This window comes from Hirsutella rhossiliensis (assembly GCF_020360975.1).
Source record: "Hirsutella rhossiliensis strain HR02 chromosome Unknown scaffold00003, whole genome shotgun sequence".
NCBI classification, from domain to species: Eukaryota; Fungi; Ascomycota; class Sordariomycetes; order Hypocreales; family Ophiocordycipitaceae; genus Hirsutella; species Hirsutella rhossiliensis.
In genome coordinates this window covers 6,023,750-6,049,289 of record NW_025408669.1, presented here as the reverse complement: position 1 = coordinate 6,049,289, position 25,540 = coordinate 6,023,750, and the positions used below count along the sequence as shown (strand labels likewise).

Here is a 25,540-nt window from a genome sequence, read left to right as displayed (position 1 = left end):
ACGCAACCCCATCAAGGAAGCCTGAAGCGCCGGCTCTGAGCAGGGACAGGGTGGTGTATGGGATTGCAGGTCTTTCTTTCTTTCTTTCTTGTCTCGTCTGGCTTGCCATCTACGCCCTTTCTGCATCTTGACAGTGTTCGTCTTGGCTGGCTTTCATGTCTGCCGTCGTTTGAGCCGGAGGCTGTGATGCTTCGTCCAGGGCAGAATGCGCGTCAAGATGAACGGATTCACTCTAGAAAACCTAGACATTGGCAGAGAAGACGCCCGGGCGAATGGAGATGCTAGAAGCCCACGGCGACAGGTTTCTCGAGGTGAGAAAGAGCAACAGGGGGGTTCCCAATGTTCATTGTTGCCAGACACGTACCAGCCATCCATGGCGTCGCTTTTGTTCTCACAGGCCCTCGTGCTCATATCCAGACGCAAAAGGGAGCAAGAGCCCCTCGTCGACACGGCGATAAGCGACGGCCGCGAGCACGGGGCCCCGGGCGAGGCCTCCTTTCTCCCCGTCGGGCACGCGGCGCTCGAGACGTTTCCTGGCCGCGACGCTCGCTTCGGTCGGCTGGGCCAAGGCTCTCTCTCTACCTTTGACGGTATTTATGGCTTCCCTCTCTATTTATCGAGCCTCTCTCTCTTTCACCTTCTGTACAGCCGTCTGTGTGCTGTCTTTTCTTGCCGCCGCCGCTGCTGCCGCTGCTGCTGCTGCTCCATCGGCGAGCTCACAAAGCGGGATTCACCGCGTCTTCCGCCCCGTGGCTCGGAGCACCGCCAATGCTCTCCGGCCGCGGACGCAGAGCCATGGCAGAGCTCGAGCGCACCGCCGCCACCACGAACAGAGTCGGCGGCAGCTGGAGAACAAGGACGACCATGGCCACGCCCTCCCGCGACGGGCCGACCCGCCTGAGACGCGCACCAACGACGAGGCTTGCTTTTTGCGCCAGGGGGGGGGGCTGGTCATGGGCCACCGGGAGGACCTTTATCGGCGGGCCGGCCGTCTTTATGAAGAAGCCTTTGCTCTAGCCGCGCGGGAAAGGGAAAGGACGGGGCCCGCCGCGGGGGGGGTGAGGACGACAAAAGACAGGCCGCGGTGACAAAAGACTGACAAAGCGCGACGACGCGGGAGAGGAACGGGCCCTTTTATCCCACAGGGGGCGAGCATCTTGCTGTACCTGTCGATGGTCTTTACTTGGCAATTGGCATGTATGTAAACAGTGGCAAGAGGGCAGGACATCAGAGCAAAGAGAGCAACTTGCACGAACCTCTCTTTTCTTTCCCACTTGACTTGCCGCCCTCACTCCCGCTTTGTAGACTCCAGTGACGGCCGCGAAGTCGTGAACTGTGTGTCCCGGAACCGGCCTTTGTTCACCGCACCACGCGCGCACACACAAAGATTCACTTCTTTTTCCTCCCGCCCGCACTGAAGAAAAAGTACTCTGCTCTCGCTTATTCGACTTTGATGTCCAGGAACTCTCCCCATTGCCCTCGCAGGACGCAGACGATTCGAGTCATGGCCCCCCGGGACAAAGACGTTTTTGTCTCTGCCGTGGTCGCTCTGCCCTCCCGCTCACCCTCTCCCAAGACGAGGTGGACGGGATGGGGAGGGAGGGACCATGGAGGCGGGAGAGAGCACGTTCCCGGGGCTACAGGAATAGCTCGACGAACTCTGCGCCGCCATGTATAAGAGCCGGGAAGACCAAGGGCAAGCGAGGGCATTCGCAGCCTGGTCGTTGAGCATCCAAGACTCAGAGGTCGCGTGCCGGCTCTACAGAGAGGGCAATACGACCTTTGTCCTTCATTTCTGCCCCTTGACAACTCACCCCATAGCTCCAGCCAGCTCAGAACGGTCACGACAATCCTTTGCCTTGCCGGACAACCCGAGTCTACCATCAACAACGCTCGACAGCCCATCCTCTCTGCCTCAATCAATGATCAAATACTGCCATCAACTGACAGACACAAGCAAGCTCCAGTCGACAACCCTCACTCCCCTCCCCCTCAAGTCGACCTCGACAAGGAAACGCAAGCCTGTGCCCCCTGACCTTGGCCCCTTTCCCCAAACCCCAACCTCCAGACGCAATGGCTGAATCGGATCCGGACCGGGAAGCCCGCCCGGTGACAAGGTCCATGTCCTCTAGGCCCACTGCACCTCAACCCGATACCTCTGATGAGCCCCGGCAGGGTCAGGAGGTTGAGTCTGCCACGAGCCAACCAATCAACCCTGAGGCTCGCTCAAGTTCACTGTCCCGGGCCAGTACCCCCTATTCTCCCCGTTATGATCCCGAGCCCCAGCAGGAGAGGGCCATCGAAGCCTCCATGCAAGAGCCAGCTGCCTCCGCGCCACCCGAGCCCCAGCGCGGAACAGCTGACGGCGGATCTCAAGAGTCCCAGGAAAATGAGGACGCACCCGCGCCGCCTCCGAAGCGAAAGCGCGGACAAAATAACGACGCTGAGACGCAAAACACCAAGAAAGGGGCTGGATCCGCGCCGTCCAAGCGCAAGCGCGTGCCAGATAGTAACGAGTCTCAAGATTCGCAGGACGAAGACACCTCGGCGCAACCTCCTAAACGAAAGCGTGGGGAGAACAACGACGACGAGACGCAAGGTACCACGAAGAAAAGGGCCGCGTCCGCAGCGGCCAAACGGAAGCGCGGAAAGGATGACGGCGACGGGCCCCGAGCCACCAAGAAAAGGGGCAATGACGGAAACAAAGACGCTGATGCCGAGCTTGACGACGACGACGACGACGACGACGGTGACGATGACGATGACGATGAAGAGAGTGAGAAAGGGGATACGCCACCGCCCAAGAGGCCCAGGAAGCCCAGGAAGCCCAGGGGCAAGAAGGTCCAGCAGGATGCGGGCGACAAGGATGGCGGCAACGAGCCCAAGCTCAAGGCGTGCAACTTTTGCACAAACGATCCCGAAGGACAGCGCATGGCAGCAGCAAGGCCGTGTGACTGGTACATGGTCGGCAAGCACACGATCGAGTGCACCAACTGCGCCGACCACCGGCTCGCCAACCCCGACTCAGACCACCAGTGCAAGATCTTGAGGAGGAAGCAGGTCTGGCGGCGATACGCCACCGAGGACCGAGACGACTATGCTCCGTCCGCCTGTGACCACTGCGTCGCCAACGGCAAGGAGGGTGCTTGCGACGTCGACACCACCCTCGGATACTCGTGCGGCAAATGCCTCAAGACGGACTGCCGCGTCAACGGGCAGTTGATGGAAAAGCGCCCCAACCTTCGCCAGGGCTTCGAGCGATGGTTCCGCCATGCCTGCGACACCTGCGACAATCGAATTGCCAAAAAGGGCGAGCCGGGCTGCAGCTGGCTTGGGGACCGCAAGTCCTGGACGAGACGATGCACACGCTGCGAGAATAACAAAATGACCTGCTGGAATGGCGGCTACCTCGTCGCACACCCGCCCGAGCCCAATATCCCGACAGCCTGGACCGTCACGCACATGCTCAACGGCGGCTGGGCCGAGCTCCGGGGCGGCTCGCCGTGGCGGAAAAACTGCACCAACTGCGCCATCAACCGCAACCACTGTCGAGCCATGGCCGACGCGGCCACGAACGCCTGCAACCGGTGCTTGCAGATGGGCCTCGACTGCGTCGACGACGCGGGAAACAGTTATCCTCTCCCTGATCTGAGCCGCGTCGGCTTTGGGAACTTCATGCCCTTCAGGGCTTGCAGCCGCTGCATCGCCACGGGACGCAACTGCGACCGCCAGCGACCCTGCGACTCGTGCGTGCAAAACGGAGAGGCTCACCTGTGCGACACCTTCAAGATTGGTGACAGCGCCAACTTGAACTGCCACAACGGGCGGCTCGACCCTCCACCCGGGCCCATCTACTACCTGGCTCTCGGGTACGGCGCGGGAGGCGTCAACGACCCCAAGGACGGAAAGAAGCTCGAGCACTGGATCGGCCCTGGCTTCCCCGTATATTCGATGCAAGGAGGAGATGACAACAACCGGATGGGCGTCGTGGCGACCGCAGAAGAGATGGCGAGGGCTATGCGACCGCAAGGGGCTCCTCCCCATGGCCACCGTGGTGGCGCTCTCGAGGACACGCGCACGAGCCAGATCTCGGTTCAAGACCTTGTCCAAATGCTGAGAAACAACTGGCCGGAGGCGAATATTCCTAGCCATTACGAGAAGTACACCGATGCAGTGGCCGCCGCTATGGCAAAGAGGGTCAGCTACGCTGACGGCAGGGCCCCGAGACGGCGCGGGACTACTCGTACTCCTGGTCCTGGTGCTGCTGCTGCCGCCGCCGCCGCCGCTGCTGGTGCTGGTGCTGGTGCCAGAGCTAGTTCCAGTGCTAGTGTCGGTGCCAGTGCTGATGCCGGTGCCGGTGCTGATGCCGGTGCTGATGCCGGTGCCGGTGCCGGTGCCGGTGCTGATGCCGGTGCCGGTGCCGGTGCCGGTGCTGATGCCGATGCCGGAGGAAACGATGCCAACTCCAACCAAGTAACTCCCGGGCACACAAACGATGAAGGGCCCCCAGGAGACGCGGGCCAGCCGGGAGACGGGCGTTCTAAAGAAGACGAAGCAAACGATAGCGATGAGACAGAGATCGACCCCAACGCCGCAGGCGGCGGCGGCCACGACGACGACGACGACAATGACGACAATGACGACAATGCAAACGACGGCAGCGGAGGAGACAGGGGTGGTGGCAGGCGAGGCGACGAGAACGACAGAGATGATCGCCACAGCGGCAATGATGGCCGGGAAAGCCCCGAAGGGAGAGACGACGCAGACGACGGCGGCGGACGAGACAGACGAGACGGCAGCCAAGGCGGCGACGATGGACTTGACCCCGGCAACAGCGGCAACGATGGTCAAGAGAGACCAGAGAGCAGAGACGACGCAGCTGGATTGGACGATCCGCTAAACGCCCCTGATGACCTGGTAGACGTCCCTATCGACGAGGTAAACGACGTTGCCGCTAGGATAAACGCCTTGATCGACTCGGGAATCGCCCCTGAAGTCCTGTGGAATGCGATTCGTAACCGACCGCAGGGTGACCAAGAGCAGCAGGCTCCCGCCAGCGATGCAAACCCGGCGCATGGGGTCGTAAACCGGCCAGAAAGGGAGCCAAACCGGACCGACGACGGCGCAAACCAGGGGAGCGATTTCGACATCTCCGAGTTTGTGAATCTCTCGCCGGAATCATTAAAAACTCAACGAACAAGCGAAAAAGAAGGCTCTTCCAGCACCCCCGAAAGACCAGCAAGCAGCTCTGAACCAGGCAGCGCAAGACCAGGCGACCCTCTGCACCCAGGGCCGACAATGGGCCATTCCGGACAAGACAACGCCGGCCGGCTCGTCGAGCCCCCAGAGCAACGACAAGTCAGCGCGGTGCGAGACAGGCCAGGCAGCAGGGCCGACGAGGCGCCCGATGCCACTCCAGGGCTGCAGAACACCAGCAGCGCCCCCGCCTCGTCCATTGCCACTCAGCAGGCGCAAAGCAGCGGCCGCGGCCCCGGCTCGCAGCCCCATGTCGCTCGGCAGTCGCAGGACGACAGCCAGGCATCGCGTTTGCAGGATGATGCAGAGACCTCAGCGGGTCCGGCCCAGCGTCCGGCCAACGCCTCTTCGCGCTTCGTTTGCCTGTTCTACCGACCCGGTCGTAGGAACCGCCAACGTCGTGGGCAAGCCTATGAGGCTGGACCCCTGCTTCCTCGGCAGCTTCCTGCTCCTTCTGCCGCACCCGGTCCGTCGTCGTCGTCTACTTCTTCACAGTTTCCTCCCACGCAGTCTCTCGCAGGACAGTCTTCTGCTCCGCAAGCTCTCGTCACAGAGCCTTCAGTCCAAGGCTCTCTCGTGCGGTTCGGCAGGTGGAACAGATATATAACACCAGAGAACTTGGGCACGTTGAACGACGTCCACAGACGGTCCACAGCCGGCTCCAGCAACCAGGCCAGGGTCACGCTCTTCGAGGAGAGCCACTCGTCGGTCAGGCGGAGGAACCAAGTCTTGATTCGCAACCACATGGAAAAGGTCCCCCTGATGATTCAACCAGCCAACTCAGCTGGCAATAAGCCGGACGGCACCAGACGGTGCGACGAGCCGAACCTCGAAGGCAACGGCAAATGCGACCGCCCCATCGCCAACCACCAGGTTTGCGCATCGCTGGACCACCCCGGCCCGTCGGGGCGAGGATGGGGCGTCTGCGACCCCTGCGCGCAAGACAGTGCCGACGTCGTCGTCGGCGTCAGGCCCGGGTGGAGGCGCGTCGAGCCGGAAGAGCTCCTGAAGATGCGGGCCTACTTCTGCAACGGCTGTGCCGTGTCATATAGCAGAAACATGGGGTCCTTGCGCCGCCTTTTGCGCCACGGCGCGCGCACCATCTGGGGAAGCGACTTCACCGACGGCCTCGAGGTCCAGGGCACGCTGACGGTCAATGGCAACCCCGTCCACTTCCACAGAGACGCGCGACCGGCCACGGGTTGCGCGTGCGCGACCAAGATGTTCCAGCAGCGCCTCTGCCGCGAGCACCGCTGCTTCTACATCGAAAAGGCCCTTGCCAGCGTGACCACGGTGCGCAATTGGCGCGACGAGAACCTGGGCGGCGAGCGGTGCGCCGGATGCCTCCTTACCATGTCGCCGGGTGAGGCAAACGTCGGCAACGGCCATCCCAGCGCTTACGGCCAGCCCGTGGCGTGGATCTGCATGCAGTGCAACGACGCCGTTGTCAACCAGACGGGCCCCGGGCTGGTTCCGGGATGGGAGTCGTGGTTCTCGCAGGCCCCGCAGGGCTGGGCGGCCGTGACCAACAAGGCGCCGGGAGACCCTGAGCCCATGGAGGGTTAGAGGACGGCAGATCGATGGTCAGAGGGGGGGTATCGAGCCCGTCGTCTTGGCAAGTGTAGTGGCGGCATAGGCGGGGCGACAAGTGTGGGAGACGTGGAGAGATCGAGGAGCCTGGGGCTCGTCAACTTAATCCACGTCAGTCGGTGAGCCCCTGGGCGATAGATTGCGAATCGAAATGTTTCTGTTTTTTGTTTTTTTCTCATAGGGAATAGATGATCAATCGTGTTAGCACTGGCCAACTGTCGCACCTGCCGCCTTCCGTGGTGTTTTGGCGACATGTCGTTGACGCCCGTCACGTGAGCGGATTGCCGCGAAGGGACAGCACCCGTCGGGGAGCTGGATCAGCCAAGACCCGCGAATCGAACGAAACTGCATACTGTAAAGGGCCATGGGGCTTCGCATCCGGTTCCTGAAGACCAGGACTGAAATTACAGTTATGAAATAAGGGCATCTAAGGTAGGTAGTTAGATAGGAAACAGCGCAGCGGTCCAAGATTGGCATCTGGAAAAGACGTCGACCGGAAACAACGTTGACCCTACCCAGCTGTCTGTCTTGGGAGGGGGAAAGCTGTGGCGGAGCCAACGAGATCTGCGTACAAGATATCTGCAGCCAAGATGCCCTCCCCTCACCTGTCACTATCCGTCCGGGTCAAGCCCCTTTCCACCAAGAGGGTTCGCTCAGACGGTCCACGTGCACACGACAAGCCCTCGTCTGTACATAGCTACCCCTCAGCCCTGTAGGCCCCTCGGTCCTCTCCAGGTGCGGGCAAGACAAGCCCTGATCCATGATGTCGGGCAAAGTAAAATAAAAGCCAAGAAAAAGGAAAGAAAGCGCGTGTACGGCTGACTGGCCAGTCGTGCCGGGCGCTTGCTCGTAACCCGTGCTGTTTGTTTGTTCTTCGTTCTGGTCGCTCTCGCCTTCACCAACGGGTTGGCTCCTCCGTGCCAGGTCCAAGCGGTCGTGCGGCCAAGTACTGTAGGAGCTCGGCTCGTCGTCCGATGCAGTGAAACAAGGGCTGGTGATATTACTGTTCCCTCAACCTTGGTCGCCCTTGTCTCGTAGATTGCCGTCAAAAGCGGCCACTCATGCTCCATCCCCATCCCCTCTCGCGGCTCATGTGTTTCGACCGTGGTTCGTAGGACGGTCCATCCAACCGTGCAGCCCCTCTGGTCTTGAGACCAGTTGTTTTTCTTTTTCTCCTTTACCCGCCCATCCCGACGCTTGACGACACCTCGTGCCATCGCGCAACGCCTCACATGATGACGCACTTTGCGCAGCAGCCGGGCTCCTTCTCACCATCGTCCATATCCATCGGTTTGGGGGGGCCGTTCATGCCAGAGTTACCGCCGCTGCCGGTGGAGTAGCCCTGCATCTCGCGGTTGTATCTCCGGATTTCGCGCACGATATCGTAAAAGGCCTTGTCGACGTTGATGCGAGATTTGGCTGACGTCTCGAGGAACTTGCAGCCAAACGACTTGGCCAGCGCGTCGCCCTCTGCAGTTGCGAGTTAGGATCCAGAGTCAGACGCAGTGGGGATGGATTCGCGGGTTGTGTGTGCATGCGTGGGATTCCTACCCTGCCATGAGACCTCGCGCTCGCGCTCATCCAAATCGCACTTGTTTCCTACCACCACCATGGGGAAGTAGTCCTTGTCCTTGACCCGCAAGATCTGCTGCTGAAATGTGGTGATTTCCTCGAAGCTTTGGCGCGACGAGATGGAGTAGACGAGCAGAAAGCCCTCTCCGGTCCTCATGTACTGTTCGCGCATGGCGCTGTACTCTTCCTGGCCGGCGGTATCCAAGACATCGAGCAGAGCGACCTCGTCGTCGATGAGGCACTGCTTTCGGTACGAGTCTGTCACGGGCGGAGGACGGACACGTCAGCGACTGGCGAGCGGAGAGGGGGTGCAGATGACGAGGCAGGAGGGCATCGGGCTGGACGAGGCGAACCTTCAATCGTGGGATCATATTCATCGACAAAGTGGCTTTGGATCAATTGAATCGTCAGGCAAGATTTACCGACGCCGCCTCCGCCGACGACGACGAGTTTATACTCTCGCAGAAACTAGAAACAGCAGCCGACAGGGTTAGCGTCGGGCATGAGAATGTGATGCGGGCGACAGGGAAGAGCAGCGAGAGAGCTAGACACGGGACACGCTGGGAGCAAGGAGCGCGGCGGCGGACAGGGAAATATTCTTCGCCATACCTTTGTTGATGAGGCCATTGCGGGTATCTAGGCACCGGGTGATGGCCGACGCTGCCTGGGGGGAGAGAGAAATGGCAGGACGGAGCAGGAGGAGGGGGCCACAAGTCAAAATCAAAATTTGGCTCGCGCAGGACGGGTCGAGTGCGGAATCAAAGCGTGTCTCGGATCGCAGGGGCGAACAATACGGCCCAAGGGCGGCGGCAGGCGAGAAAAGGAGGGCTCGAAAGGGACGATTGCGGCGGCGCGACGAGGTCGTATGGGGGGAGGGGAGGATGACGACGATGGCAACGGGGCAGCGTCGAATGCGAAGCCGGACAATGCAGAAACGGAGAATGGAGAGCGGAGGACGATGATGGATGGAGAGGAGGATATGGGGATGGAGAAGAAGAGTGGGCGCCGGTCCTAGCGCTGGCGGCTACTAGATTGAGGTGGTTACCTTGCACTCTAGGCATTACCTTGGGCCTGTTAGCTTGCCTGAGCTTCTTAGCTCGTCTGTGGCCGGGCTGGGGAGCTACCTAGTCCAGTAGCAGCAGGAGTACCTGGCCATGTCGTACCTTGGGCTCCGGGGAGGGGCCGAGAGCCAGGTCGCGCACTAACAAAGCCGTGCAGCGGGAGGTACGAATGCGATGGCGCGCGCTTGGTCCGCGAGGCCTGGGGCAGTAGGCGGGTACAAGCGTCGCAGAGGTGCGGCAGGCGTGGAAGTCGGCGACGCGTCCAAGTACCTCTTGTACCGGGTAGCGTACCCTGGGGTGCCTCGTGCGTTGCCGGCAGGTGGTCCATTAGGTGGTGTTGGTGCTTCGGATGGAAGGGGGGGGCCGAGAGGGGGCGCTGTGGCCGCATCAGAGGCAGCAGCCATGTTCCCCGTAGACTTGAGGCAGGCCGAAGCCGACGCCGACTTCACCCTGGAGGTCAGGCAACAGGGTAGGTGAAGCCTCTGGCAGAGCTTTGTGGAGAAGATGCCTTGTGCTGCAGGGACCTCACTCCGTTGGGGCACATGCAGTCGAGCCTCCAGACAACGACTGGACGGGTCAGTCGAGCCCGCCTCTTTGGGTCAGCCGTGCTCGTAGTGCTCGGATCGTCCAACAGCAGGCGACGAACGACCAGTCTCTGCGCGGTGCATCTATCCGCATGCCACACGTCTGTGAAAAGGGTCCCCCTCCCCCCTCCCGCGAATAGAAACTACCTGAGAAAGGATAAAAAAAGGAAACAAAAAAGTTTCACATGCATGTACGAATACACTTGTTCGTGTGGTTAGAAAGGGGAGGCTGGTCGAGACCGGACGAAAAAAAAGTATCAACCATGTACGGCGAGAAGCGACGACAAGTCCTCGACGGAGACTCTCCCCAGGACCTCCCCAGACTCTGTGCAGACTTCCAGGGAGAGTGCCGTACAGGCAGAGGCGCTAATGTACGGCCACAGAGGCCCCAAAAGAGGTGGGTGCGGAGGCCCCAGCCCAAGGGCGCTAGGAAAAAGAGACAAGGGGCCCCAGCCCAGGGCACGTTTCTTCTCCCCCTCTCTCACACACTCCGGCTCTCTCCCTCTCTTGGCAGCACGCATTCCCCTCATGCCTTGAAGGAGGAGACGGCGGAATCGCAAAGTTGCAATCGGGTGATGCTGCCAACAAGGTATAGTAAGGTATCCTCGTGTGCCGAACAAGGGTCGGGTCGGGAGGCTTGGGCATCGTCACCATCACATCCCGTCACAGCAGTCTTTTCCATCATGACCCAAGCCGTACATACAGAAGCGCAGGCAGATAGATGGTGGGGCCTCGACGCGACGTCAACGAGGCCAAACAGAAAAAGACGGCCCAATCATTGTGCAAAAGAGGTTTCGTGCTACCGCCTCGACAACGGAACAAACGGGAAGAGGCGGTTCGTGCGACGGCCTGGACAAGGGGGAGGGGGGTGGAAGGGCCGCCACGACCAATGTTTCTTCTTCGTCTCTTCGGCGCTATTTCAACGCAAATGCAGTTCATGGCATCTCTCGGCTCGACGGCCTAGCGGACCCAAACCCCAAACCCCAAACCCCGGCCAGCTGCGGCTAGCCCTGTACTGTGCTTGATGTGATGGTCGTCGAACCAAGGTACTCCGTAGTGCATGCCAGGCCTTGATCATCGGGGAAAGACAACAACAATAACAACGCGCCGGTCCGGGAAGATGCCTCGTGCCTCGCATGTGCCCACAGTACATGTGCATGTGGTGGTGCATGGCACGGTTATCTCCCACAGGCTGCCAGAGGACATCCGCATAAAAAAATAAAACGTGCCCAAGTAGGGGGAAGCCATCACGTACTGTACTGTACGATATAACAATCGGGATCCATCTCCTCAATGACCTTTTTCCCTCTGCAATAAGCAACCCCTGGACATGCTTTGCATCCCCCGGTCCCCTTCCTTTAAGCCCCCTGCTTGGCGTGCCGCCTCATGCCGACTACCAAGTAACTTACTGTGCTGGCCAGGCAGAGACAGGCCCGACGAAGAAGAAAAAAGGGCCGCTGTTCCCCAGTCTGCGGATCAAAAGTACTGTACAGTACACTCAAGTAATCCGTACCGGGGCGAGAAGAAATTTCTTGTCTTCCACCACGAGTGTCAAGTCATAGACATCAAATCACTCCCGGATCCTCGCATTGTTTTCGTCGACATGGCCAATGTCAACCGGCCATCGAGGCACGCTGCTGGCTACTGAGTCGCCCGCGGCGTGGCCTCGGAGCAAAGACGAAGAAACGAGATGGGCTCCTGTGGTTGTGTCTCAGCATCTCTCGCGTGTGATTGTGCGTATCCGTACATAGTACCGACTTACACGGTTACACGGGCTTTGAATCCCAGCCGCCGGTCTGAGCACGTGCATATCTTATGCAAGCCACATTATCACAGTGCCTATGAGAGATGACAAGATGCTTGCTCCAGGAACTGCAAGCAAAAGGTACTTCCATTGGTGCGGCTGCAAGAGCATCGCGGACCTGCCACCATACTCGCAGACCTTCGTGCTCCCGAGAGACTCAACGCCATCGTCCATCACACTGCAGAGCAAAGGCACTCGGCAAGGGACAAGGCTCGTCTACACCACACCGGCCGGGGAGCATGTCGTTCGACTCCCAAATTATTGTACTGCATCCAGCCAAGAATGGGGCGCTGGCCTAGCAACCCCGGCCAGGGGCGCACATCGTCCTTCTAGAATGAATGCCCTCCTCCTCCACACTCTCAAGGCACCGCCCCGAGCTGCAGCTGCCGCGCCCAGGTTCCACCGCCCATCCAAACAAGCTCTCGGCGCGCTTGCCGGGCCATTCGCCCCGACGCCCCTTGTTGGCTCGTCGCCGCCTTATCAACTCGGCAAATCAGGTCCGTGGATGCCGTACTCGTCTTGGCAACATGCACGCTGTGGCCAGACTCCGTGCTCCGTACAATGCTTGGTAAATTACCCCGTCGTCTACCGTAAACCGGCCGTGTCCTCATTGGGCTGTCTAGAGGCTCTGTAGAGACGCTCCATGGCAGCGTGCTGACATTTGCATACGTCACGTCGTCGCTCGCTCCTCGGCGCTTGCGTATGGCACGGTGATAAAGGTGGGAGAAGCTGGCCAAGCAATGGGGGCCCACGGCGAAATTGCCTGACAGGGGATCCTTGGCCTCGTCTCCATCGTCCCATCACACTTTCAATGCATAAACGATCGGCAAATCCGACCTGACGACTTTCTTATCGAGCTCCAAGCCCATGTATGTACTGTAAACGGTCTCACGAATCAGCTGATTTGGCAAGGCTGACCGGTCGACTGCAACCTTGCGTTGCGTGGTGCGTCAGCAGTCAGGACGGGTACAGTAGGATTTGTCAACGCCATGGATGCGGCAAGTCTGCCATCGCCGCCCCACGTCGGGTCCGTCTCCTGCCAGGTCCGGAAATCTCAGGCATTCTTGTCCGTCCCGGTGCCGGCTTCGTCATCGTCGCTCTCGGTCGTGACCCGCTTGCCCCGGACATTCTCCGCCACCTCGGCTACTATGCTGTCCAGGAACGCGTGGTCTCTGTCCGTGGCACCCGGTCAGCTCTGCGCCAGAAAGAGAGCGAGGGCAAGGGCTCCAGGAAGAGGGAGACAAGGCTGTGGCTCACCTCCCGACGAGTGTAACCGTGTTTCGTGATTTGCCCCACCGCGGGTAGCTCCCGACCTTGACGCCCTTGGGCTCAACCTTGGCCGCCAGCTCCGTGAGATAGGCGGCAATCTCGCTCTCGGCAAGGGGCGTTGATATCAACACCCTCGTGGTTCCCTTGCCCTCCGGGTCGACAAGCCTCGGAAGAATGTGCGGCTTCAGTCCGTCAAGTAGCTTCACGACTGCGGTCCCGTCAGAACAGCCAGACGCGTTCCTCATGGACAGACACTTACACAGCCTCGGGACACCCGGAAGAATATGAATGTTTCCGTTGACGACGGCGACGGGAACCCAAAGATCGTCGTGGGGAAAGATGAATTGCTCGCCCAAGTCCCGAGACTCGTCCGTCGGCAGCTCAACCATGCGCAGCTTAGCCTTGAGAGCGGGTGAGTCGGTGTCCCAGCTGAAATTGGGCTGGGAAGGATGAGGCTTGGACAGCTTCTTCATCTTGTCAAACGCCTCCTTGTGTAGCTTGAGGGGCAGACTAAACGCCTTGGCAATGGACTGATAGGTGATGTCGTCGTGCCTGCACCGCGATTGGGTCAGGAAAGCCATTGCTTGCAAGGGGAAGCGGCTGCATGCTCACGTTGGCCCAATTCCGCCGCTGGAGAATCTCGTCAGTTTCTGGCGGCTCCCAGGTCTGCTGGCTCTTAGTACCTGGTGACAACAAAGTCGTAACGATCGCTCATCCGACGAACCGCCTCCATAATCTCGCTCTCATCGTCCTCGATCACCTCGATTCGCTTCAGGCTCTGGCCGGGGTGAGCACGCGTCCGAGCCATGGGCCATTTGTGACTTACAACTCCCAGAGCGAAGCACCATTTTGCCATGTGCGCCGAGTTGGTCTACCATTGTCAATGCTCGAGGCCCTCAACATCGGGACGGGTCCGCGCGAGGATAACCCACGTCAACTGTCTCGGGGAGCGTCAGCGCGCGCGTCGCTCAGTTCTTGGCTTTTCAGGGGCATATACCTTTCCGCCCAGGACCTCATCGCCGATGATCAAGCAGGCCGCGGTGTGGACGGTGCGCGAGCCGCGCTCATTCGCCGGCGCCATCCTCGCAAGGGCCAACGGCCGCCGGGCAATTGAGGAGGGAGAGGGACCTGACAAGTGCCTCGCTGCCTGGGATAGCCTAGAAAACATGGATCCCGACACGGTGTAGAAGAGGAAGTCGGATCGGGACGAGGTGCGTTTTGATGCGGGTCCAGTTTGGGGGCTGCCCAGGGTGTTTTCATGACGCAATCAAAGCTAGAGACTGCCAAAATGACTTTGGGATGGAGGGTACAGGCTGGGCCTGCAGCCGTAGTTGGCCATACAGGTATCTGTTAGCAGACTCAGAGCGCGGGGTCGCTCGTACAGTGCATGGCCGCAGGTACATACCCGTTGCGCAGGCGCTTGGCGGGGCCGGCGGGTTGCTCAATCCCGAAACACTTCAGTCTATTCCTCCGCTGAGCATCCGCGACGACGCTGCCCAAGACCACGGTCCGATACGGCCTCTTCCTGCAAGGCAGCCCGCGCAAACCTCAGCCTCGGAGACTCCAGACTGCACATGATGGTACCATGTCCGCCTCCCCTGCGGCCGGCACGCAACTGACGGAGAGCTTGCAAGGCGTCCGAGGCGAGGCTCTACAAATTCTCTCAGGAGACCAAGGACCACTTGCGCAAATTCCGCCTGACGACTTCGAGGGCCAATGATCCCCAGGCAGTCATATGTGCGTTTCATCTCAATGGATGCTCCATCTACCGGCCAGCCTGACCTAGCTGACCCTCACTGCGGCACGCCATCCTACCCAGACATGATCGACAAGAAGACGTACGAGATCCGCCAAGACGACGACAAGACGGTATACAAGTCTCTGGAAGAAATCGGCGAAGATCTCCCGGACCACTCGCCTCGCTATGTTCTCCTAAGCTACCCGCTCACCCTGGTGCGTTCCGTTCCGAGCCGAGCCGAGCCTCTGGGCGCTCGCGGCTAACTCTGCGGTGTAATACAGCCCGATGGTCGAATTTCGGTGCCGTACGTGCTGCTCTACTATCTTCCGTCGACTTGCAATGCCGATATGAGGATGATATATGCCGGCGCCAAGGAGCTGATGCGGAATACGAGCGAGGTGGGCAGGGTCTTTGATATAGAATCGGCCGAAGATCTGGAAGAGATACCCGGCAAGCTGGCATCTGGGCCAGGGTGACAAGTGAGGCGGCCATGAGCAGCAGTCGAGGAAGAGATTGTGCTGCGAGGCGAAAGACGTGCTGGCCATGCAGCCTCTCCCAGGAGACCATGCCGGACAGGCTGTGCACGCGGAGGTCGCCAACTAGACTGTTCGAGGGAGGAGATCCGTCATTTCCATTGTATTCAGTCGTCTGGCAACACGCTCTGGGCGTCAAGTCCCAGCTGGGCCGCGACCCCCTTGACCACCCCCTTGAATGCCACACAGGCCGGGCTGTCCGGGAACGAGTCGAAGAAGCTCTCTCCGTAGTCACAGGCCATCCTGATGCGCGGGTCCAGCGGCACGGCTCCGAGAAAGGGAATGCCCATTTCCGCAGCCAGGGCCCGGCCGCCGCCGGTGCTGGGGCGGAAGATCTGGCTCTCGCCCTTGCACTTGGGACACACGAAGCCGCTCATGTTCTCGGCCAGGCCCAGGACCCTGATGCCCGCCTTGCGGCAAAAGTCGATTTCCTTGCGGACGTCGAGCAGGGATACCTCCTGCGGCGTGGTGACGACGACGGCGCCGTCGATGCCGCTCTCCTTGAGGAACGAGTTGACGCTCAGGTGCTCGTCGCTCGTGCCCGGTGGCGTGTCGACGAGCAAGAAGTCGAGATCGCCCCATTCGACATCCTTGAGGAACTGCTTGATGAGCCCGTTCTTCTTGGGCCCGCGCCAGATGACGGCGTCGTCGCGGTTAGGCAGCATAAATTGGATGCTCATGACCCCTAGGTTGTCCATGACCCAGACGGGCGACCAACCCGACCCACTCACGTGGATCGTCTCGTCCTCGACGCCCATCATCTTGGGGATGCTAGGCCCGCAAATGTCCGTGTCCATGATGCCGACGGCGCTGTCCGGGTTGGTTGCAAAGGCGTGCGCCAGCAGCGACGTGAATGTGCTCTTGCCCACGCCGCCCTTGCCGCTAAGCACGAGGATTTTGTGCCTCACGTTCTCCAGGCGCGCCGAGATGAGCGGAATGTCCGGGTCCGGGCCCTTGGGCGCCGCCGCGCAGATGGCCTGGTTCGGGCACCCGGCGCACGAGTCGGCCTTGCCGGCCTGCTGGGACTCGGGCCCGGGGCAGTGCTCCGGCTCCGGGGCCACGAGCTGGGGTTTTTGCTTGACGGGGTCCGCGAGAACGTCTGCGATCGGCTCCGGCTCCTCGAGTGAGGGGGCCATTGTCGGAGCTTGGTGTCTGGCTTTTGTGCTTGTTGTGTGAGCCTGTGTTTTACGGTGGCGATGTTGGTGTTTGCGATGACGACTCGGAGTGCACGATTAATAATGGCCGTCGAGGTCATGGCTGACCCTCCCAGCACCCACGCCATCTTCGGCTTTTGCTGGAGAAAAAGCTGAAACGGCCCTCTTAACCATCTAGTCCCCATTCTGACACTTGTTCTCTATTGGACCAACCCAAGTAAATGATCATCCGGGAACGCCACATCAAAATGGTTCATCTCTGAATCGCAACGGGCTCTAGGGTAGCCGTTCTCAACTGGACCGAGCGCCAAGTCTATTCCTCCGGGAAGGCTTTGCGAGAGTGATGGAAGGGCTGGCTGGAATAGCAAAACCAACAAAGACACGCCTCGGCACCGTCGTAAGCGGATCAGAGACGAGGAAGAAGCAAAAAGGGGGACCGCTCAACACCGAAACGCGGCAGGATCAGTAAAAAGATAGGTTCCAGGGGGAGTCGAACCCTCGCTGGCGGAATCAGAATCCGCAGTCATAACCGTTAGACCATGGAACCAAATGAAGTGGTTTTCCGCTTCCCATGGGATCTGACGGTGGGGAGTCTAATGGCAATTATGAAGTAAGCTGGGTGGAGCAAGGGTGGTCGTAGCGGGGTTGAGTGCCCCTCCTAAATTTTCTTGCGCCCCGACCTTCGGACATGCGCGCGGAAAGTGAGCAGAGCTGGACTCGCCCGACTCGGTACTTGCAGCTGCGACACGCCCCATTCAACATCATGGCTGACGCTACGATCAAGAGCCTCCGAGACAGCCTCTGCTCCGAATCCACGCCCCTGCCGGTTCGGTTCCGATCCCTCTTCTCGCTCAAGCACCTGGCCAAGACGTCCGAAGGCGAATTTGCCATCGCCGCCATCGATGCCATCGCGGCTGCTTTTGCGTCGCCATCCGCGCTGCTCAAGCACGAGCTAGCCTACTGCTTGGGGCAAACCGGAAACGGCGCCGCCGTGGATCCGCTGCGCCGTGTCCTCTCCGATCTGCAGGAGGACCCCATGTGCCGGCACGAGGCCGCCGAGGCTCTGGGCGCCCTTGGAAGGGCCGACGACCTGGATCTGCTGGAGCACTTCCGGGATCGCGAGGGCGAGGACGTTGTCGTCAAGGAGACTTGCGAGATCGCCATCGACAGAATACACTGGGAGAATTCCGAGGAGAGGTTGCAGGAGAAGCTGCGACAAAGGTTGGCCGTCTTACCCTGGCGCTCTACGTGCACGTTGGCTTACTCGAGTTAGCGACTTCGCCTCCATCGATCCCGCGCCTCCCATGCCCGAGTCAGAGAAAACCGTCGACGACCTCGCGAAGCAGCTTGTGGATGTCAACCTGCCGCTGTTCCTGCGATACCGTGCAATGTTTGCTCTCCGAGACTTTGCCTCGCCCCCCGATGCGCCCACGGCGGTCCCTGCAGTCCATGCACTGGCCAAGGGCTTCAAGGACGAGTCGGCCTTGTTCCGGCATGAGATCGCCTTTGTGTTCGGGCAGCTGTCACACCCGGCTTCCATCCCCGCTCTCACCGAGGCATTGAGCGATGTAAACGAGGCGAGCATGGTCCGGCACGAGGCTGCCGAGGCCCTCGGCAGCCTGGGCGAGGAGGAGGGTGTTGAAGAGACCCTGAAAAGCTTTTTGCAGGACAAGGAGAAGGTAGTCCGCGAGAGTGTCATTGTGGCGTTGGACATGGCCGAGTACGAGAAGAGCGCAGACGCCGAGTACGCACTGATCCCGGAAGTTGCAGGTGCTACTGCCTAGGGACACGATCCGAGAAGACCCAATACCAAGAAAGCAACCTCTCAGTCGCTCTCGTGCTCACAAGCAGTATGCGAGCATGGGGAGAGAGGACGATTTCCACAATGAGACATGTGCTCGTGTTGCATCGAGGTGTATGTCGTCGCCGAGCCTGTGCTGGTGATTTGCAGGTTCAGCCCCAACTGGGACACCGGCTGCGGGCGATGCTCTAGAGCCGAGAACTCACGCTGTATATAGCCCGTTTGATTGCGCCTTCGTCTCGAGGAGAAATCGGAGGGGTTTGGCTTCATCTTCGTCGATTCGCGGCTGGGTCATGGCTGGATTGCCTGGTAAGCGTGAGCCATCTTCGAGCTTCTTGTGCAGAGCCAAGCGCCGCGCTTGGCCTTGGGATCTCTCGTCTGTTCCCTTTGAGTGGGTGGAAGTGATTTGCAGCTGCTGCAAACCCCCAGGGCATGCTTCCGCTGCTTCACCGGAATACGTTGCAGCGGACAGCTGCATGTGGCGGCAACAAGGTACAGTGGGGCTGTGCCTCATGAGGCAAGGCGGCGTCGCTGCTCAGTGGTCGGGAGCTTTATGCAGGGACCCACTCCAACTATCGATTGTCCACCTCGAGGAAGGCATGCGCGAGGCTGCTGCTTCGTGAAGTCACCTTCCGTGAATCAAGCACGACGCCGGACCAACGATGCGCCGAGCAACCGCATTTCCCTGACGGCACATCTCTGTCCTCAAGAGCCTTCGGGGTCACACGCCCAGAGGACGCTGTTCATGTCCCACCCGTCTCTTCCACGGAGCCCCAGCCGATTCACTTGCTGTGCCGTGCCGAGTCCCCGATGCGACCTGTTCGGCCACGAAAACCCATCGGCCATGCCTAAATCGTGGGAGCTGCTATTGTGACGACCGACAATATGGCAGATATGCAGCAAGAAAACGCAAATGGTCCGACAAATGGGGTCGATGCCTACCAGGGCTCGGCGCAACCCCATTCTTCCATATCGCGACCGTTCACGCTGCAAGAGTCCTTGTCGTTTTCCCCGCAGACCTCGACTGTCCCTTTTCTTCCCGGTCAGTAACTGCACGCCTCCGCCAGAGTCCGGCCGGGGAAAGCACATGGCCTGACCCCGGTGTTCAGATATTATTCCAGACCCCAGCCTCGGATCAGGCTCGCCTGCCTTGCGCATCTCCGATCTCTTCCCGCGAGATGAATATGACAAAGTGAATAGCGAAGCCACGACTCATCCGCAAGGGTCGAGGAGCCTGAAGCAGACTGCCGACTACGTGCTGCATGATCTTAAGCCGTCGCAGAGAACCCACTAGTTCGTATTGGCACGCGCGCGTATGCGTCTCGGCATCTACTGACTGTTCGCAGCAAATTTCCAGCGGTGCCTGCGGGCCTGTCCCACGCACCCCCCGGCAGCAGCTTGTCGCAAGGCCTGTCCCCGATCACGAAGAGCGTTTACGATAAAGTCGGGAGCTTCTTCAAATCGACAAAAGCCAACACCGTGAGCCCCAAGCTTGTCAACGGCGAGACGTACCAACCTCCCAGACCGAGCAAGGAATCCCCGTCACACGGCTCCACTACCTCGTCACAGGCACACGGGGCTCGTCCAGAACAGCGCGAGACGTATAGGTCTCCATCGGTTAGGATAGAGGTGGCCATCCCCTCTAGAAGGACCTTGGACCCGGCATCATATGTCGACGTGGGCCTGGACCAGCCGCAGGAGCTAAAGACGGCACCCGCTCAGCAAGAGCTCACGATCGAGGCCAAGGTCCCGGTCGAGGCTGAAGCCCTGCCCGAAACCAAAGTGTCGGTCGAAGCTCAGGCCACGATTGAAGCCAAGGTCCCGACCTCGACAAGCCGCACGGCGACGCCCGCAGACCAATCGCCCACGAGCGGCAAGATTCCCGCATTCAGTATTGAGCTACCTGCGGCAAACATCAAAAGGGAGGAGTATATCGAAGTTACCGAGTCGCTAGATGCTCCGCATAATCTCTCAGTCCGGCGAAACGAGAACCAAGACTTCGCCCACGGCCAGGGCGTCACCGTCACGAGCCTCGACCAGCGCCAGAGGAGCGAGGCTGCGTTGGAAGCACTCGAAACGTTGCTTCGGACCGTTTTTACGGCTGTGGGAAACGCCTTGGCGATGGAGCCTGGAGCTGAGCACATTGTGGCTCTTACGACTGACCAGGAACCTGCCATGACATCCGCAACCCAACAGAAGATGCATGGCGCGATTCAGAAAGTGATTGGCCTGAAATGCTTCAACAGCGTCCCTCTGGAGAATCTAATTAGCATCATGAAGCTGAGTGACTCGAGCCTGAAGCAAGTGGATGACCTGGAGATGCGTGTCGACGAAAGCTGGGACGAGGGCGCCCTGGAGTCCTGGATACGACAACTATCCGAACTTGAGACGGCGCTCAAAGCTGCACGCACATGCTTGCGAATACTTTCAGGCGGCCGTGAGGACAAGCAGATCTACTCTGAGGCGACTATCCAACGATGCGTTGATCTCTTCAAGGCTGTGACGGGAGATCTGGTCATTCCGCTGGTGGAGCTCCGAAACTCAGGGCCGACCGCGAGCCTCTTCAAGATGGTCCAGAAACACAAAAAGGTCGTTTTGTCTGCTTTCGTCTGCTGCCAGAAGCTGTTTGCTTTGCTTGCCGAGCTGGTCACCAAAATCGAGCTCTCGGAGTCTGTGATCAACACACTCGAGTACACTGCGTCGAAACTCATCTTCGTGGAAAACGCCTACTTCGAGAGGGACTCGGCGATTGGTGTGCAGAAGTTTGATGGCATTCGATCTGTCGCCATGGACATGCTGTGCCAGATTTTCCTCATCAAGCCGGAACAGAGGCAAGGTATTATCGACGACATCCTGACCTCGCTTGAGAAACTTCCTGTGGGGAAGCAGAGCTCCAGACAGTTCAAGCTCTCCGATAGTGGCAGCATTCAGCCAGTTTCGGCGCTCATCATGCGCTTGGTTCAGGCAAGCTCTGGGAGAGTCAACATTGACGACGAAAGCGGGCGGGCTGCCATCCTCCGAAGCCTGGACGACGGCGAAACGGGAGAGGCAGAGGAACCACAGCCTTTGAAAAGAAATCAGGCGTCATCGACCATCACAACAGAAGAGCAGGGCGCTCAGCAGCATGCCGTGGCTGTCCAGGAATTGGAAGCAAGTGCAGCGCCATTGAACGAGGCGGCGAGTCGCAACGCATCCTATGTGATTAACTTCATCGTTAAGCGGGCCATAGGCTCTACAAAGTCTGGAGACACGCCGTACAGAAATCTCTTGGACCTCTTCGTCGATGACTTCACCACGTGCCTCGACTCACCCGACTGGCCGTCGGCCGAGCTTCTGCTGCGGCTCCTGATGTTCATGATGGTACAGCTGTTCGAGGCGGGCAAGACTGCTGCGCCGGCGAAGAACATGGCGCTGGAATTGCTGGGAGCTATGAGCGCCGCGATTTCACGCCTCCGATCGCACGTCAAGAGGACCGCGAGTTCTTTTGAAGGCAGTGACGCGGGCGAATTGTCGCAGTATCTTTCCGACCTGGCGACCCACGTCCTCGAACAGAAGAGCCAGGTCGAGCACGTCCTTGCCTGGTCAGGACCCTACCGGGTTGCGTTGGAATACTTGCAGAGGCGTTGCTCCGAGGACGCCCATCTAGCCAGTGTGGTCTCGCATCTCATCACAGACTGGGGGAGCAAGATTCATGCCGGCTACGACTCTCTTCAAGAGGACGACGGCGAACGCGACATGGAGCTCGGGCGATTGGCTTATCGCCTGAGGATGATGATTGATGACCGCCAATGGCTATCCAACGAGTACACATTCAAAGCAGTCACGGCAAGCCAAGCCAAGTTTGCCTACTCAATCATCCTGCTGCGATCCCCTTTGTGCGAAGCATTCACCAAGATTGTCAACATTCTGCTGGGGTCTATGGCTAGCGACCAGGCAACTGTTCGAAGCAAAAGCCTGAAGAGCATTAACCAGGTTCTGGAGACGGATCCCTCGATCTTGGATGGCGATTCGACCGTCATTCAACTGATTCTGGACTGCTCGAGCGACTCCTCAACGCAGGTGAGGGACTCGGCGCTCGGCTTACTGGGCAACTGCATCGGGATGCGACCCGGCCTTGAGTCGTCCCTGACGCCTAAAATCATCGAGAGGTTCCAGGACGCCGGTGTCGGGGTGAGGAAACGAGCCATGAAGCTTGCTCGTGACATCTACCTCCGCAACCGAAGCAAGGCGCTGCGGAGTGCCATAGCAAATGGGCTGCTTCGCCGCGTTCAGGACCCAGACGAAGGAGTGCGCGACCTCTCGAGGCAAATGATTGAGGAAGTTTGGTTCGCGCCCTTCTACTCCAACGAAAACACGGCAGCGTTCGAGACTTCGCTCACGGAACACGTGGCGCTCATCATCCAAACGGTCAAGACGGGGACTGTCACCGAGGTTCTCGACAAGGTGTTTCAGACGATACTCAGGCCGCAGAACAGATCTCTAGAAGGACCGTTTTCCGTTTGCTCACGGCTGGTCGGGACCATGTTTGGGTCCATTGATAACCCCGACTCCGAGGATACGACTGTTCCCTCCGGACGCGATGCCTTGCAAGTCCTCACCATCTTCGCCAAGGCCGACCCGAAACTGTTCAACTTGGAACAAATTCGTCTTCTCAAGCCACAGCTGGCGAGCTTCACTGGCCGCGATGAACTGGCTGCGTTTCGGGCAGTGACTGTCATATACAAAAGGGTGCTGCCACAGTTGCCGACGATCCACTCAGAGTTCCTCGCCGAGGTTCGCCTCCAACTTCTCAAAGGGATCGGGAAAATCTCGTCGCGCGGCGCCTTGGACGACTTGATTGCCTGCGCGCAAGCCGTTTGCGAGTTGCTCAAAGACTTCGCCCCTCTGGCAAATCTCGTCGCGTCGAGTCTGATGGGCATTCAAAAGCTGGGCAAGGGGCCGCTGGACAACAAAAGACTCAACCATCTCTGCGCCTACGCGATCATTGTGGGAAGTGTCGGCAAGCACTGTGACCTAGATCAGCAGCTGCAAATCTTCAGGGACAAGTTTCCTCGTTGGCAGGGAGACTCGGTTCCTCGTTTGATAGTTGACACCCTTTCGCCGTTCTCCTCTGCACCCCAGTCCCTGGAGGCTCGAAAGGCAGCCATCGAAGCAATAGGACTGGTCTGCCAGTCGTGGCCACGCAACTACGTCCTGGCCAAGGTCTACACGGCCTTTCAGCAGGTGTTTCAGGACCGGGTGCCGATCCTGGAGACGCTGATCCTCCGGTCGTTCAAGGAATTCCTTGTGACGGAAGAGAAGCGGTCCGAGGCTGGAGTCGAGGCTGGGTCTGGAGACAAGAAAAAGGAGCTGACGGTTATGGGCGGGACCAACTTTGACGACGTTGCAAGCGCCACGACCCAGCGGTTCATGAAGGACTTTACACGGATTGCGCTGGGGAGCCAGGACGAACATGCGTTTTTGGCCATGGAGGTTCTGGGCAGCATCAACCGCCAAGGCCTGACCCATCCCAAGGAGACGGGCGTGACCCTGATCACGCTGGAGACGTCGGCCAACCGAAAGATTGCAGAGCTCGCCTACATGGAGCACCGCGCGCTTCACGAAAAGCACGAGACAGTCCTGGAGAGAGAGTACGTCAAGGCGGTGCAGTCGGCATATGCGTACCAGCGAGACGTGGTCAAGGATGAACACGGCGCCACCGTGGACCCGTTCCAATCGAAGCTGCATCTGCTGATGGAAGTGCTCAAGATTAGCAAGATGAAGAGCAGACAACGCTTCCTGGAAAAGCTGTGCGGGCAAGTGGACTTTGACCTGAGCAAGCTGGATGTGGCAGGCGAGGTGCCACATCACGTTGGCTTCACTAGGTTCATTGTTGAGAACGTAGCCTTTTTCGACTACCAAACGGTGGGCGAGGTGCAAAGCGCAGTGAACACGATGGAGAAGATTGTGGCCAGCACGGGGGCGACGGTTGCGCAGGCCATCGAGTCGGAAGTCTTCAACGTGCGGATGGACATTGACGAACTGCCTCCGAGTGAGGTGCCGGCCGCAAGCGACACTACAGCCGGGACGGCGGGAGGAGCAACATGGGCGGAGGGACCCCCGGCCGAAGGGCAGACCGTGGAATGCAAGGGCGCCGGGCTAGAGTTCGCGGTGGAGCCCCGACGACTGCGCCAACTGGCGGCGGCATCGATGGTTTTGCTATTGGTCTGGGAGGCGCGGACGCATATCCGAAAGCTGTACGGCATGGGAACGAGCCGGCATGACAGCAAGGCCAAGGCGCTGGCAAAGGACCTGAACAAGACGCCGACAAAGGTGCAAGGCGTTCACGGGGACAAGATCTGGGAAGAAGTGGCGGCGCACGTGAAGGGACTGCAGAGTGAAGAGGAAATGGCGCGCAAGTGCAGAGAGTTTGTGGAGCTGATGAGCGTGGACAAGGAGTTCAAGGTGGCGGACGAAGACGAGGGAATGGGCGTGGACGGGCCGGCGACACCGAGCGAGGCCGGGGACGAGGGAGAAGGACCAGATCGGGGCAGGAAGCGCAAAGGAGGGGCGACGCCGGGCGGACGCAAGAAACGGGCGCGATCCAGCTCACAGCCGCGGAAACGAGGACGGCCGCGCAAGCAGAGCGTGGCGCCGAGCGAGGAGGCAGAACTGGACGGGGACTGGATTTAGAGGCGTCTGGGAGGACGAGGACATTGGGGAGGGCGTTGCTCATTTTCACTTGGGAAGGGCTTCTGGCTTGGCCTTTGCTTGCTGCCATCTTGCTTCAGGTTGATGATTTGGGGGGAGTCTTTTGGGTGCTTTCAAATGATACCTTGGCGCCCCTGGGGATAGGCGAGGCCAATTGATGGGAGATTTTCGGGACAAGGAGGAGCGTGTGCATGTGCCGTAGACGCTGAGTGCTCCATGGGATCAAGAAGAGGGCGTTGAAGGGTGGAGGAGGGAGTGGTGGAGAAGATGGAGGTGTCGTTTATCTGATCTGATCTGTCTTGGTACCTGCAGGGGTCGGGAGAGCCAAGGGACGGATCTTGGTGGGGGGAGGGGGGGGGCGGGCCCATGGGGAAGCCAAGACCGGGGAGAGAGGCTGATTTTACCTTTGTTTCCGTTGCCTGATTTTCTCTTCTGCCTGCTGGGGAGGGAAAATGGGATAATAAAGGGGAAAAGAAAAGAGAGTGAGA

At 59.6% G+C, this 25,540-nt stretch overlaps 7 protein-coding genes and 1 non-coding gene across 8 annotated transcripts; 4 read left to right on the top strand and 4 right to left on the bottom strand.

Moving 5' to 3' along the window:
* Nucleotides 1-2,073: 2,073 nt before the first annotated feature.
* On the top strand, nt 2,074-6,822 carry HRG_03879 (uncharacterized protein; the record flags this gene model as incomplete). The annotated part of the gene is made up of 1 exon (XM_044862350.1): nt 2,074-6,822. One exon carries the CDS (start codon nt 2,074-2,076, stop codon nt 6,820-6,822), a length of 4,749 nt encoding a protein of 1,582 aa, XP_044723376.1.
* A 1,252-nt stretch (nt 6,823-8,074) lies between these two features.
* HRG_03878 (ras family domain-containing protein) lies at nt 8,075-9,045 on the bottom strand (the record flags this gene model as incomplete). Its single annotated transcript, XM_044862349.1, has 4 exons — nt 8,075-8,316; nt 8,398-8,676; nt 8,772-8,886; nt 9,028-9,045. The coding sequence occupies 4 exons, from the start codon at nt 9,043-9,045 to the stop codon at nt 8,075-8,077; spliced, it is 654 nt and encodes a 217-aa protein (XP_044723375.1).
* A 3,876-nt stretch (nt 9,046-12,921) lies between these two features.
* On the bottom strand, nt 12,922-14,217 carry HRG_03877 (putative molybdopterin binding domain-containing protein; the record flags this gene model as incomplete). Its single annotated transcript, XM_044862348.1, has 7 exons — nt 12,922-13,039; nt 13,125-13,344; nt 13,396-13,688; nt 13,749-13,766; nt 13,820-13,914; nt 13,963-14,007; nt 14,149-14,217. 7 exons carry the CDS (start codon nt 14,215-14,217, stop codon nt 12,922-12,924), a joined length of 858 nt encoding a protein of 285 aa, XP_044723374.1.
* A 496-nt stretch (nt 14,218-14,713) lies between these two features.
* HRG_03876 (cofilin/tropomyosin-type actin-binding protein) lies at nt 14,714-15,350 on the top strand (the record flags this gene model as incomplete). Its single annotated transcript, XM_044862347.1, has 4 exons — nt 14,714-14,716; nt 14,771-14,873; nt 14,956-15,089; nt 15,156-15,350. 4 exons carry the CDS (start codon nt 14,714-14,716, stop codon nt 15,348-15,350), a joined length of 435 nt encoding a protein of 144 aa, XP_044723373.1.
* Nucleotides 15,351-15,514: 164 nt separating this feature from the next.
* On the bottom strand, nt 15,515-16,543 carry HRG_03875 (NUBPL iron-transfer p-loop NTPase domain-containing protein; the record flags this gene model as incomplete). The annotated part of the gene is made up of 1 exon (XM_044862346.1): nt 15,515-16,543. One exon carries the CDS (start codon nt 16,541-16,543, stop codon nt 15,515-15,517), a length of 1,029 nt encoding a protein of 342 aa, XP_044723372.1.
* A 493-nt stretch (nt 16,544-17,036) lies between these two features.
* Nucleotides 17,037-17,108, bottom strand: HRG_12069. The gene has a single exon. It is a non-coding gene; the product is annotated as a tRNA-Gln (tRNA).
* A 216-nt stretch (nt 17,109-17,324) lies between these two features.
* Nucleotides 17,325-18,345, top strand: HRG_03874 (HEAT repeats domain-containing protein; the record flags this gene model as incomplete). Its single annotated transcript, XM_044862345.1, has 2 exons — nt 17,325-17,782; nt 17,835-18,345. The coding sequence occupies 2 exons, from the start codon at nt 17,325-17,327 to the stop codon at nt 18,343-18,345; spliced, it is 969 nt and encodes a 322-aa protein (XP_044723371.1).
* Nucleotides 18,346-19,247: 902 nt separating this feature from the next.
* On the top strand, nt 19,248-25,034 carry HRG_03873 (HEAT repeat associated with sister chromatid cohesion domain-containing protein; the record flags this gene model as incomplete). Its single annotated transcript, XM_044862344.1, has 4 exons — nt 19,248-19,404; nt 19,472-19,655; nt 19,709-24,398; nt 24,456-25,034. 4 exons carry the CDS (start codon nt 19,248-19,250, stop codon nt 25,032-25,034), a joined length of 5,610 nt encoding a protein of 1,869 aa, XP_044723370.1.
* Between the last annotated feature and the right edge of the window lie 506 nt (nt 25,035-25,540).